Below are 13,513 nucleotides of genomic sequence, written 5' to 3'. Positions count from 1 at the left end.
CGGGAAAGCGAGGCCACAACCCCTCGAGTTACATCCCGTACCTATTTACTGCTAGGTGAACAGGGGCCACACATTAAGAGGCTTGCCCATTTGTCTCGCCGCTTACCGGGATTTGAACCCGGCCCTCTCGATTGTGAGTCGAGCGTGCTAACCACTACACTACGCGTGTGTGTGTGTGTGTGTGTGTGTGTGTGTGTGTGTGTGTGTGAGATTCACTACCACCACGGTCGTCTGCTGGTCACCCTGCCAGTCTTCCCCATTACGGAGAGAGCTCAGAGCTCATAGACCGATCTTCGGGTAGAACTGAGACCACGACACACTCCACACACCAGGAAAACGAAGCCACAACCCCACGAGTTACATCCCGTACCTATTTACTGTTAGGTGAACAGGGTCTACACATTAAGAGGTTTGCCCATTTGCCTTGCCGCTTTCCTGGATGTGTGTGTGTGTGTGTGTGTGTGTGTGTGTGTGTGTGTGATTCACTGTTTGATCTGCTGCAGTCTCTGACGAGACAGCCAGACGTTACCCTACGGAACGAGCTCAGAGCTCATTGTTTCCGATCTTGGGATAGGCCTGAGACCAGGCACACACCACACACCGGGACAACAAGGTCACAACTCCTCGATTTACATCCCGTACCTACTCACTGCTAGGTGAACAGGGGCTACACGTGAAAGGAGACACACCCAAATATCTCCACCCGGCCGGGGAATCGAACCCCGGTCCTCTGGCTTGTGAAGCCAGCGCTCTAACCACTGAGCTACCGGGCCGTGTGTGTGTGCTCGCGCGTGCGCGCGCGCCACTCCCCCCCCCCCACCCCGCCCGTGCATGCTTGCGTGCGTGCGCCTTTTTCTCTTTCCTTTTCGTGTTAGTTTATTTTTTCGCGATAACAAACTGATTATATAGAAGTGACTCGGCAAACAAGACTTGTTTTTCATCACGAATTTTGCTTAACACATCTGAAATATAGTGAATTTGATTCAATTTCCACAAAAGTTTGTCTCCACCCTAACCGCTCATTCGCGTTGTATGTGTGAATTTTAAGATTTTTTTCCGCATTTTTAGATATGTAATTTTTTTCTGCTTTCATGTTTAAGGTTTTGATTCATAAAGAGGAATTAGTATTATTCATTTGTCATATGTGTAAATAGATCTAACAATAATATAGTGCATTTTAGTCAAATTTCCTGACCTCCCCTTTTCCTGTTAGTTTCAATATCTTTTTACAAGATACTTGAGTTTTTTTTTTTTCATGTAGCCCGAAAGACATCGATCTATACTTGTGTAAAGTATTCCTACCATTTAAACATTGCAGTGATGATTAGTGTTAGTATTTTGTTTAGTTCCTTTACTTAGCATGAAAATGTACAAATTTAGAAAAAAAAAAAAAAAAAAAAAAATATATATATATATATATATATATATATATATATATAGAGAGAGAGAGAGAGAGAGAGAGAGAGAGTGGCATAGTGGATAAGGTGGTGAGCGTGGGATCGGGCAGACGTCCACGCGTAGGTTCGAATCCCACCACGTACAGCCTTAAAACACTTTGCCATTTGTCGAGTGGTTTAAAGTTACCTACATATCACCATCATACCCAGGTTCTAGGTGGTTACACTCAGGATGAGCTTGGGCGGTGGGTGATATGGGTCAAACGCTCTGACCAAGAGGACAAAAAAAAAAAAAAAAAAAAAACCTGCTTCAGTGTCAGACCATGCAGATAGCAGAAGTAACAAATAAAAACAAGGTTGGAGAACCAAAATACTGCCAAATGAGTTCGAATGGTGTCTTAACAGTTGATACTTCTCTCTTTGAAAGTATCTAATTCATCTATTTAATTCATCCATGACTAACATATCTGCTGTGCATTTATCTAGTTTCTTTGTCTTAGGGTTAGAAGCATCCCATAATTTTGCACTCTGAAAATACTCAGCAACATTCCTTTGCTTAGCATCTGTCTTTGCTTTTTGCTAAGGTGTTTTTTTCTGTATTTATTTTTTTCCAACTTCTTTCTCTCTTTTGCCATTAACTCTTTAAAAACTGTTCTTTATGCACTGATTTCAAGTGGTTTTTCAAAGATGTAGTTCCACGTCCCTTTCGTGAATAATCTTTCTTGCACGACAGACACTGTGCTAGGTCACTTGACTTACTCATGAAATATTTCCATACTTCACTGCTATGTGACACCATTTTTCAGCTGCTATAGCAGTCAGCACACAGAGCAATAAGGCTTTGTAAACTTGATTATAATATCCTTTTAAACACAAATACTGGCAAACTGTTTATCAGCGAGGAGCAAGCAAGGAAGGACCAGTACTTCTTACATCGAAGGCAAACTCTTACCAAACTCAAAGTTTGAGGGGGGAGATACAATACAAGGGGTGGTACAGTACAAGATACAAAACATCGAAATACAGAAATACAGAAAAAAGGTTCAAACTGATGACCTGCCAGTGTACTATGCAGGACTTATCTTCAGAATGCCAGTTTACAACTTATGGATCACTATTATAAATTTTCGAGATGCTTAGCAAATGTGAAAAGAAAATTACTGTATTATAATGCTTCATTGCATTAAATTCTAGTAAGAAATACATCGAAAAGTCCTCTATATAATATAGTATAGTATAGTATAATATAGTAAATCTTTTTAATGTCACTATAATTGTAAAAATATCATTAGAACCCGTAATATCAGCCGAAGCCTTTTGAATGTGACACGGAGGCGTTTCAGAATTCGTATGTTCAGAGACGCTTTATTCTTTCATTATGACTATTTCCAGATTCTACTAAGATTGTATTGAGCTGTCGAGGTTGTTTCTGCCTCTGATAATGCTTAATACTTGTTACATTATTAGTAAAATTATGAAAACTCTCTTACTAGAGCACATTGAAAATAGTTTAATGAGATGCTGAAGTGCCTGAAAATCTTGGGACTGTATTCTGAAACACTTCTGCGTCTACTTGAACTTACACTTTTTTTTTATGATCTTTTATGGCTCTAATGAGAGGTTAATAAGATCTGTAGACGAGACGAAGGAATAAGCGAAATAATAGCGTAACAGAAGCAACTGGAAAGGCCTTCTTAGAAACACTTCTTTGGGGAACACGCGAGACAAATGAATAAACAAAACAATGAAACTAGACAAAAACCTGGGAAACCCAATAAAAGCACGGCATTGAAGAGGACACGCGAGACAAACGAATGAACGAAACAATGAAACGAGACAAAAAACCTGGAAAAAACCCATTAAAAGCACTGCACTGAAGAGGACACAAGAGGCAAATGAATAAGCGAAACAATGAAGAAAGACATCAAAACCTCGGTACTGCATTCAAGAACACGTGAAAAACAATTGCGTAAGCCCAAGCGCACATTGAGACAGGGCAGAGCAGAGCAGGGTAGACACAGGGTAGGGCAGGGCAGGGCAGGACAGGACAGCACAGGGCAGCATTGGTGTGGTGCGCACATTGAGAAGCAGCCTGTCGTCCTGTGCGGTAGCGTTCATCATGGCAACAGAAAACCTAATCTTCAAGTCGTATTTGCAGTTTTCATACAACTATAGCCTATCAACAGAAAACCTAATCTCCAAGTCGTATTTGCAATTTTCACTCAGCAATATCCCATACTCACCATCTTTTAATTGTAGACTTAATGGAATGTGAGCCCATAACTCGTCCTTATAAGTTCCTCTCATATAATCAGGATGACTAGTGTCATACAGTACTCTTTGATGGCGAGCAGCCTCTATGAGTTGCTCCGTAGACGACATTGTTGAGTACTAAAGAGCGAGTTGCTATCAAGCTGCGCCGCACGTGACACAGGAAACTGCGTTTGAACGACTGCGTCGCGCAGGCCGACACAGGTCTGTACCTGTGCCACAGAGTCTCTTATATCGTCTTTGCCTGTGCTGTGGTGTCCTGCGTGTCAATATGCGTGCTTAGGTTTAAACCAGTGAGATACAGTTTTCTGCCCTGCTCTGTGCTGTGTCGCCTGTGTTGCCTGCGTTTCAATGTGCGCCCGGCCTAAGCTTCTCTCTTTAGGAACTAGCATCTGAGTGGGCCCTTCTTTTCATTCCTTTTTATTTATTTATTTTTTTTATATTCTTCAGTACATTTTTGTTGCTCGAGATGAGTGTCCCTTTTGCAAATACATTGTAAAGAAGAAGAAAGCGTCACACAGTTTTACCTTACCGTCACGGAGGTTAATTCAGTGGTCGATACCCTGACATTTCACTGCGTCACCCCACATTCAGCCCTAGGTTCGGACAGTATGCTCCTGCAGTAGTTACGGCGTGGAAGCAGCGCGGTGGTTGTCCAGTGGGTCCCTTGTGTTTTTATAAGTGGTCCCTCGGTGTTTTTATTGATTTTTTTTTTATGTATTTCTCCGTGTTTTTCTCTTATGTGTGTGTGATTCCCTTGTGGGTCTTTTTGAGTATATGTTTTGGTGGCTCTAGTGTCTTCTTTCTTCACTTGTGTTCTTTAGTGGTTTTGGTGTTTTTATTTGTTCATCAGCGGTTCTGGTTTTATCTCAATTTTCATCTGGTTCTCTTAGGGTTTTTAGTGGTTCTCTCGTGTCGTGTGATTATCTCGTGGTGGTTATCGTGGTTCTCATCCAGTTTTATAGTCCCTCTTATCTCGTGTCTAGTGGTTCTTTCGTGCTTCTCTAGTGTCTCTGCTGCGCATCTTTCGTGGTTCTCTTATCTCGTGCTAACTCTCAAAAACAAGGAAGGAATGTAACTGCGGCTCAGTGTTGGAATGTTACGTAACAGTGAAGAAGTGGACTATTTATACCGCTATTGATCTTGTTCGTCTGCTCGTCAAGAAGAAAACTATTGAAATATTAACTGCAGTAGTAGTAGTAGTAGTCGTAGTAAAATTGCAACTCCTTCCTTGTGCTGGTAATCTGTTTTGCTCAAGTGGGTTTTGTTTTCCATTTCTTTCGTTTCAAAATTGCACTGAATATTGAACCAGCTTCGTTTCGTTCAGTCTCTTTTTCACCACCACGACCATCATCACGACTTTTCAATGGCTACCTCACGAGACCTCTCCGAGTCTTCTGCTTCCTCCTGCGTCTCCCTGCATGCCATCTCCGCCTCTATCCCTGACCCGTCCTCCGCCGTCTCTGGCCCTGCTTCCGTCGCCGCCTCCGGTTCGTCCTTGCGCCTCGCCTCGTCCTCCTCTCCCAGACGGTGGCGGCCTGACAAGGGGATTGTGGGCTCCGTCACCAGACCCAACAACCCGTGCCCGGGAGAAAAGGCAAATGTTATCTCGTGGTTATTGATGTGGTGAGTATGTGTGTGTGTGTGTGTGTGTGTGTGTGTCTGTCTGTCTGTCTGTCTGTCTGTCTGTCTGTCTGTCTGTCTGTCTGTCTGTCTGGTCTGGTCTGGTCTGGTCTGTCTGTCTGTCTGTCTGTCTGTCTCTCTCTCTCTCTCTCTCTCTCTCTCTCTCTCTCTCTCTCTCTCTCTCTCTCTCTCTCTCTCTCTCTCTCTCTCTCTGTGTGTGTGTGTGTGTGTGTGTGTGTGTGTGTGTGTGTGTGTGTGTGTGTGTGTGTGTGTGTGTGTGTGTGTGTGTGTGTAATTCATCTCGGTCGCCTGCTGGTCACCCACCCAGCCGAGCTCAGAGCTCATAGACCGATCTTCGGGTAGGACTGAGACCACAACACACTCCACACACCGGGAAAGCGAGGCTACAACCCCTCGAGTTACATCCCGTACCAATTTACTACTAGGTGAACAGGGGCCACACATTAAAAGACTTGCCCATTTGCCTCGCCGCTTCCCGGGACTCGAACCCAGCCCTCTCGATTGTGAGTCGAGCGTGCTAACCACTACACTACGCGGTGTGTATGTGTGTGTGTGTGTTTGAGAGAGAGAGAGAGAGAGAGAGAGAGAGAGAGATCCCACTCCTTCCCCGCAAAAGAAGAAAAAAAAAAAAAAAACACGTTCAGCACCTCAATAACTACGCAGCCCAGTTACCTTTAAGTGTTTGGTAGTACAGCACGTGTGTTGAGACCGGTAAAAATGACTCTTGATTGACTGAATTCCTTTATTAGAGGTTGATGAGCACCACGCCGCCTCCACCACGTCCCTATCCCTTTGTCTAGCAACCACAAAGACGGAGCAGGAACGATGTGAAATTGTTAGTGGTCTTAGACTCTTTGACTGCTAATGACGGCCTCCTTAACTTCATTGGAGTCACTGTACGCAGGCTATTTGAACAAAGTTAAGGAAGTAACAGAGACAGTACTAATTCACCACGGTCGTCTGCTGGTCACCCAGCAAATCTTCCCCATTTCGGAGCGAGCTTAGAGCTCATAGACCGATCTTCAGGTAGGACTGAGACCATAACACACACTCCACACACCGGGAAAGCGAGGCCACAACCCCTCGAGTTACATCCCGTACCTATTTACTGCTAGGTGAACAGGGGCTACACATTAAGAGGCTTGCCCATTTGCCCCACCGCTCTTGGGTTAGGCCTGAGACCAGGCACACACCACACACCGGGACAACAAGGTCACAATTCCTCGATTTACATCCCGTACCTACTCACTGCTAGGTGAACAGGGGCTACACGTGAAAGGAGAGACACCCAAATATCTCCACCCGGCCGGGGAATCGAACCCCGGCCCTCTGGCTTGTGAAGCCAGTGTGTGTGTGTGTGTGTGTGTGTGTGTGTGTGTGTGTGTGTGTGTGTGTGTGTGTGTGTGTGTATTTACCTAGTCGTATTTACCTAGTTGTAGTTTTACAGGGCCTGGGCTTTATGCTCGTGTGTGTGTGTGTGTGTGTGTGTGTGTGTGGAAGGAAGAGTTCCTTATTGGTTATATAGACTGGTAATGGGCTCCCTAACCTCATTGAGGACATGCATTATAGGATCAGATGAAACCCCAAGAGGTACTAGAAGATTTAAACTGTTCTTGTTATTCGCTCATATACATATAACAGAGAGAAGGGCTGCTCATTTGAGTCGCCGTATACATAAACTACAAGACCAGATGAAACAATTGGTACTAGAAGATTTAAATGGATTCTGTAATTTCTATCATTTTCCCATTTTGCATAGCGTAGTAGAGGAGTTAACCTCACTACTTAAGTTACAGGGTCAGTTGAAACAATAAATTTAAACCATTCCTTTTACTTCCATCAGCCTGATAAACTGCTGGGTGTGACAAAGAACAGGTAATGTAAGATTTATTCTGTGGCCCCCGACCAATATATACTCGTAATAATCTCCATGGCCCAGTTCAGTGTCTGTCACCTTTTCAGTCAGTTATTACTTGTTATGAACTGTGTAATGATGTCTATAGGCATACTATAGTAACATAGTGATTTGGACTTAAGAAGTAGATTTTTAAAACTCCTGGAATGCTGATGTGAGATAAAAATCACTGTACGCAGGCTATTTGAGCAAAGTTAAGGAAGTAACCGGCACAGTAGTGTGTGTGTGTGTGTGTGTGTGTGTGTGTGTGTGTGTGTGTGTGTGTGTGTGTGTGTGTGTGTGTGTGTGTGCAATTTTCCTATTACTAGGTGACCCCCCAGAAGTATCCCATGGCCCTCTAGGGAGCCATGGTCCCCAGGTTAGGACCCACTGATTTAAGGCGGTGTCACACTAGCACTTTTTCCGTCGATTAATGCGATTTCCGTCGATTTTTCAACGTTCCACATGAACTTATCGCATGAATTTGTCAGACGATAGGGATCGTTTCCGTCTGCAAATTTTCCGCCTTTGTTTACATACCAAGACCAAGACCACAAGACTTGTCGCGTCTCCTCAACCTACTTCTACGTGCATTGGTTCTACCATTAACCATGAACGCATCCGTGCACGCTTTTTGGCTTGTTTAGCTCATCTATGTTTCGTAATACACAATATTACGTTCAGAGCAGCGTATCTTTGCCGCAGCGTGGCCTCCATGTTTGTGTTTACATTGTGTTGGCGGGAAGTGACGACGGAAAGTGACGACGAAACACCGTTTGTGTGTGACAGGCCGCACCAAAAATATTGTCGATTTTCTGAAAAACGACGGAAAAAGTAGACGGAAAAAGTGCTAGTGTGACACCGCCTTTAGACTGTCCCTTTCACTCCCTTTTTGTTTTCAGAAAAGAAGGGTTAATTAACAGTTAACTATACATACTAGTACATAGCTGCTGAATATGGTGAACAACAGATACTGGAAGATTTAAGCTCTCCATCATTCACTCCCTTTTTGCCATCTGTGGTATCTTAATATTGTATCTAAAACTATATTTTTTGTGACTGTTCCCATTTGAGGAAAGCTGATTATGGTGATGATGACAATGGTGATGGTGGTGGTGATGGTGGAGAGTACATTGACGATAATGGTGGCGGTGTTAATATCTAAATATACAGCCTAGATAACAAAGAAATACCTAGACGTTGATTTCTTCGTTTCCTATTTTTCCTTGTGTCATTTTCTTGCCCTTCAGTATCTATATCAGACGAATGAGAATAAGAAAAGAAAGAAGGGAAAACAAGTAGTTTAGGAAATTCCCGTAGTACCCCTCCACTCCACCCCCATTTGCCGCCTCCGGGACTTTTCCTCCTCCGAACAATTTTCCTTTTATTGTCTTCATAACCCGCATGGCAAGTTCTCTCTCTCTCTCTCTCTCTCTCTCTCTCTCTCTCTCTCTCTCTCTCTCTCTCTCTCCCCGACATTTCCTCTTTATATTCCCTTGGCTTTTTAACTATTGACCTCATCTAAGCTAATCTGCGCTTACAACGAACACTAGTGACAGAAGGTGAAGGAACGTAGAGTTAGAATGAAGAACTTTGGAGTTAAGACGATGGAAGTTTATTTAGAATGAAGGAGAAAGTTGTGATAGAATAGAGGAGCTTGGATGCAAGAAGGAAGGACCGAATAAGGAGTTTTGAGTGAAGATAAATGAGCTTGGAGTTAAGGATTGAAAATGTATATATAGGTATTTTAAGTGAAGGGGAAAAAGTTCGGTTGGTGCGAAGTATAAGAAGGGAGCTGCGTGTGGGGATTTGAGGAATAGTTGTTGTTGAACTATGCCAAGTGGATAGAATATAAACACCTTCACCCACCAGTAATTTACTCGCACGTCCTGCAAAAAAAAAAAAAAAAAAAAAAATGTTCCTGAGAATCTGACCTTGTGTTATTACTTCCGTGTTCGTGTCGTCCAATTATTACATGAATTCCGCCATCAATTCCTGATGCGTGATGGAGACAGAGTTGCGGACAAAAAGGAAATGGAACTGAAAAAAAAAAAAAACACGAGAAAATATAATGAAGCTCCAGTTCCGGTATTGAGGTGTTTCGTCGATTAGTTTTAACAGGTTGTGGTGGATGTTTCTCTGTTTTAGTGGTGGTTTAGAAAGAACTTTGGACTTTAAGTATGAAGAAGCACCCTTGAGAACCCGTCTGGTCATCCTTGTGGTCTTTGAAAATAGTGTTTCTGAGAGCCCGGAGCGTTTGAGAATACAGGGTGTGGTGTGATGAATGTCGTTAAGCACTGGAGGGTTTAGTGTTGTTGTCTACTCTATCATCCATCGTTACGTTACACAGGGACTGCCACGTGTACACAAGATTCCTTCGTGCAACTTCCATTATGTTCTTACGAGTGTTTTTTTTTTTTTTTTTTTTTTTTTTATTATTTATACCATGTGGGCTTTTCACGGGAATTTATGGGCTAAAGGGGGTACTTTTTTGGGTACCTCCTATCTCAAAGCCCACCCGCTAGGAAACCATTGCCCCGAGTGAGGAAGCCCAACCTACACTCGGACCGTGGACAGGATTTGAACCCATGTGCTTGGAGACCTCTCGGACCCCAAAGCACGCATGGTTCCACTGTACCACGGCGACGAGGGGAAAATGTACCAAATATGAATGTTACTCACGGATACTGTTATATGGGATACAAATGTCAAATATGGGTTTTGTAACTTTATTTTCCTGCCATTACCTTTTTATTATTATTATTATTATTATTATTATTATTATTATTATTATTATTATTATTATTTCAGTAACGTATTTTCAGGATTATAACAATGTCGCTAATACTCTCTCTCTCTCTCTCTCTCTCTCTCTCTCTCTCTCTCTCTCTCTCTCTCTCTCTCTCTCTCTCTCTCTCTCTCTCTCTCTCTCTCTCTCTCTCTCTCTCTCTCTCTCTCTCTCTCTCTCTCTCTCTCTCTCTCTCTCTCTCTCTCTCTCTCTCTCTCTCTCTCTCTCTCTCTCTCTCTCTCTCTCTCTCTCTCTCTCTCTCTCTCTCTCTCTCTCTCTCTCTCTCTCTCTCTCTCTCTCTCTCTCTCTCTCTCTCTCTCTCTCTCTCTCTCTCTCTCTCTCTCTCTCTCTCTGCCGCTTGACGTCAGTTCGACGTCAGTCCTGCCTCCCGTCTGCCTGAAGTGCTCTCCGTTTTCTTGAATCTGCAGGTGAAAGGTTACAAATTTCGCGGAGGTCAATTTAGAAATTACATATACTCGGCCTCATGAGTGATAATCCTGGGAAGCCGTACCGGTTAGGAGAAAAAGCATCAAGACCTAGAGCTTCTCTGCCACGCATGTGTAATCAGTAATCACATCAGCATGTCTGCCTGATCCAAGTGTTTAAGCAGCGTACATAAATGATGGGGCAAATTGGTTGTAAACATGATTCGCTTGTGGTTTGAAAGATTTATTCACTCATCGATATGTTAAAGCATCGTAAAAGATAAAAAGCTGCAAAGAAGACTCGTAATTTGAAAGTCTTTATTGGTGTTAATTTGTTGACCGATAGAGGTGTTTAAAGGCAGCCTAAGACTAAGGAGGATGCTTAATAAGTCTTGGATTCATGTCATGTTGCTGATCTGACTGAAGTGTTTGAATGGCATCAGGGAGGTGACAAGTCGAGATTTGGTTGCTTACGGTTAGGTTTGATGAAGTTTAAGTCAGGACGAGCACTGCATAGAGATGTCATGTATTTTGAAAGGCTTTATACACGGTAGTTTGTTGATCTGATCCAAATGTCTAAACAAGGCTCATGTTTTTAAAGGATTTTCCCTCTCTTCAAAACTTTTTCTTTGAGGGCCACACAAATGATCAGTTGTGTTATTTGCAATGATTCCTCCATTTATGATGCAAAGTTTTTGCTATACAATAATTAGATCCATAAAAAACATATTTGAAGATCCCAATAACTTCCAGTGGAGTATGCTTATGCTACAGAATCCTTGTTAAAATTGATCAATATCTAAAGCTCTTAATAGCACAGGCCCAAGATAGGATAAGGAGCCACGAGTTTAAGTTTGACTTTGTTGGATTTTGAAACAGGAAGAAATTGATTCTCATATAGTGTGGTATAGAATGACTAGAATAGACTCAGTAACCAGTTTGTTCGTGCAGTCAAGACGGAGCTTGATAGATTAGACAAAATAATGGATTGGGATGATAGGTGGATACAGGTAGGTATGCATTACAGGGACTATTACCTGTAGACCTGATAGAATCCTGCAGCATCTCTTTTGTGTTTGTAAACAGAGTGTAATGCGAGTTTCTACTGATATTGCCAGAGGTGAAAGTACAGATTATTTAAAATTGGAAATCTATGCATTTACGTATTTTGAGGCGTTGTTTAACTGATGTATGAAATTCAAGTGTGGCCGGTGACAGATAAAAAAGCCGGCCCAGGCAGGTAATTATGGTGAAGAAACATCCTTTCCGCACTCTTTACATTACAATCTAAATGCATTCACTGTCTTGGCAATATCCGTAGAAACTCATGCTACACCCAGCAGTGGTGGTGGTGGTGGTGATTATGATGGTAGTGATGATGGAGGTGATAGCATTATTGTTGGTGTTACTGATGATGGTGGTGGTGGTAGTAGTGATAGTGGTGGTGATGGTGATGGTATTGGTGATATTGGTGGTGGTGTGGTGGTGGTGGTGGTGGTGGTGGTGGTCTGCACTACAAAGCGGAAGGAAGATCAATATATGGGGTGTGTAAAGTCACTGATTACGTCACTCTCTCTCTCTCTCTCTCTCTCTCTCTCTCTCTCTCTCTCTCTCTCTCTCTCTCTCTCTCTCTCTCTCTCTCTCTCTCTCTCTCTCTCTCGCCTTTGTGGGTGTAAACTGGATTCTTTAATCGGAAAACTTGTGATGTTATAGGTGGTGGTGGTTGTGGTGATGGTGTCCTCTACATATCTCTTCTCTAAGGTCATCTTTTAAACTCATTTTACAAACAGAGAAACTCCGTATTCTGAAGCACTTGGCTCTCTCACCATGACGGCTTTCAAAGGCCCCCAAAGATGACCAGTTGTGTTCTTCATGACGTTTTTGTCCTGGCCAAGCAGAATCCTTCTAAAACTGACTAGATTCTTGAGCCGTTTCTTTCATTCATATTTGGTACATTTTCCCCTCGTCGCCAACCACTTTGAGACATTTTTTAATAGCCAGAAATTGCAAAAGTCTAGTTTTTTTTTTTTTTGCTTTTGTTTGTAATTGTCGTGAATAATTGCATATCGTAGGGAAAGGTTTAAGACATGTCTTGAAAATCCCATAAGTAGTTTTCACCAGAGTTTGGTGAAGATAGCGGAAATAAGGCCGATGGTTGCTTAGTACGTAAGGATTAATGTGGTGGTGCGTGTTGCGGTAGTCAGATTTCTTTTGTCTCCTTGGCTCGCGGCGGCTCCTCAGTTGTCCCGCTCGTTGCTTTTTTTTTTTTTTTTTTTTTTTTTTTTTTTACCATTCCGTGTTCTTTCCAGGAAGTTGTTTTTATTCGTTTCGCCTCTCTCTCTCTCTCTCTCTCTCTCTCTCTCTCTCTCTCTCTCTCTCTCTCTCTCTCTCTGTTTTATTTGTTTTGTATTATGTTCTATTTTTGCCTAGCTGACGTTTACGAAAAGTTGTAGTTTTATTATTTTCTTCCTTTTTTTATGAATTTATTTATATTATATTCATCTATTAATCATCAAATGTATGAACACTTACTGCATACTTTATTATATTGTTGGACGAACACTCAAGGGCACCAAGAATTGAATGGCAACAACAACAATATGAGAGAGAGAGAGAGAGAGAGAGAGAGAGAGAGAGAGAGAGAGAGAGAGAGAGAGAGAGAGAGAGAGAGAATCAAGCTCCAGAGATGAAAGGGAAAGTAACTTGATTATTGCATCTCTCACAGTTTTGGTAGTAATTCTTGTTTTAGGTTTGGTTAGGTTGGGAAGATTTGGTTAGACTGTATTAGTTTCGGTTATGTTATGTTACATTAGATGAGTTACGTTAAGTTAGGGTAAGTTGAATATATGTAGATTAAATTGTGTTGGGTAACGTTGTCTTCAATTCATTTCTCAGTTTGAGGTTGGTTTCAATAGCTATTCTTAGGTTAGATTAGATCAGGTTAGGATTTTAGAGTAGTTTAATGAAGTGCAGCAGCTTAAGTTTAGTCAGGTTAGGTTAAGTTGGGTGATGACGAGCGTTGGCATGTGTTGGAAGGCGAGGACAGCGATTTTACTTATCCAGCGCACCAACTTGGGTTTGTCCACAACAACAG

General features: G+C 42.4%; 1 protein-coding gene across 3 annotated transcripts in view; it reads left to right on the top strand.

The window, feature by feature from the left end:
• The window catches only part of LOC123514240 (ATP-binding cassette sub-family C member 4-like), a 221,907-nt gene that overhangs the window by 4,365 nt on the left and 204,029 nt on the right, over window positions 1-13,513 (top strand). The window contains exon 1 of one of the 3 annotated variants that reach the window (XM_045271969.1): window positions 4,885-5,294. The exons of 1 other annotated variant lie outside the window; for it this stretch is intronic. In XM_045271969.1, the coding sequence (XP_045127904.1) occupies window positions 5,035-5,294 (260 nt within the window). In that variant the 5' untranslated portion in view covers window positions 4,885-5,034. Of the gene's footprint in view, window positions 1-4,884; window positions 5,295-13,513 lie in introns of those variants that run through there. One more of the 3 variants, XM_045271970.1, reaches the window with a different exon arrangement.

This window comes from Portunus trituberculatus, chromosome 37 (assembly GCF_017591435.1).
Source record: "Portunus trituberculatus isolate SZX2019 chromosome 37, ASM1759143v1, whole genome shotgun sequence".
Lineage (NCBI taxonomy): Eukaryota > Metazoa > Arthropoda > Malacostraca > Decapoda > Portunidae > Portunus > Portunus trituberculatus.
This window is presented reverse-complemented; position numbering and strand designations above follow the sequence as displayed.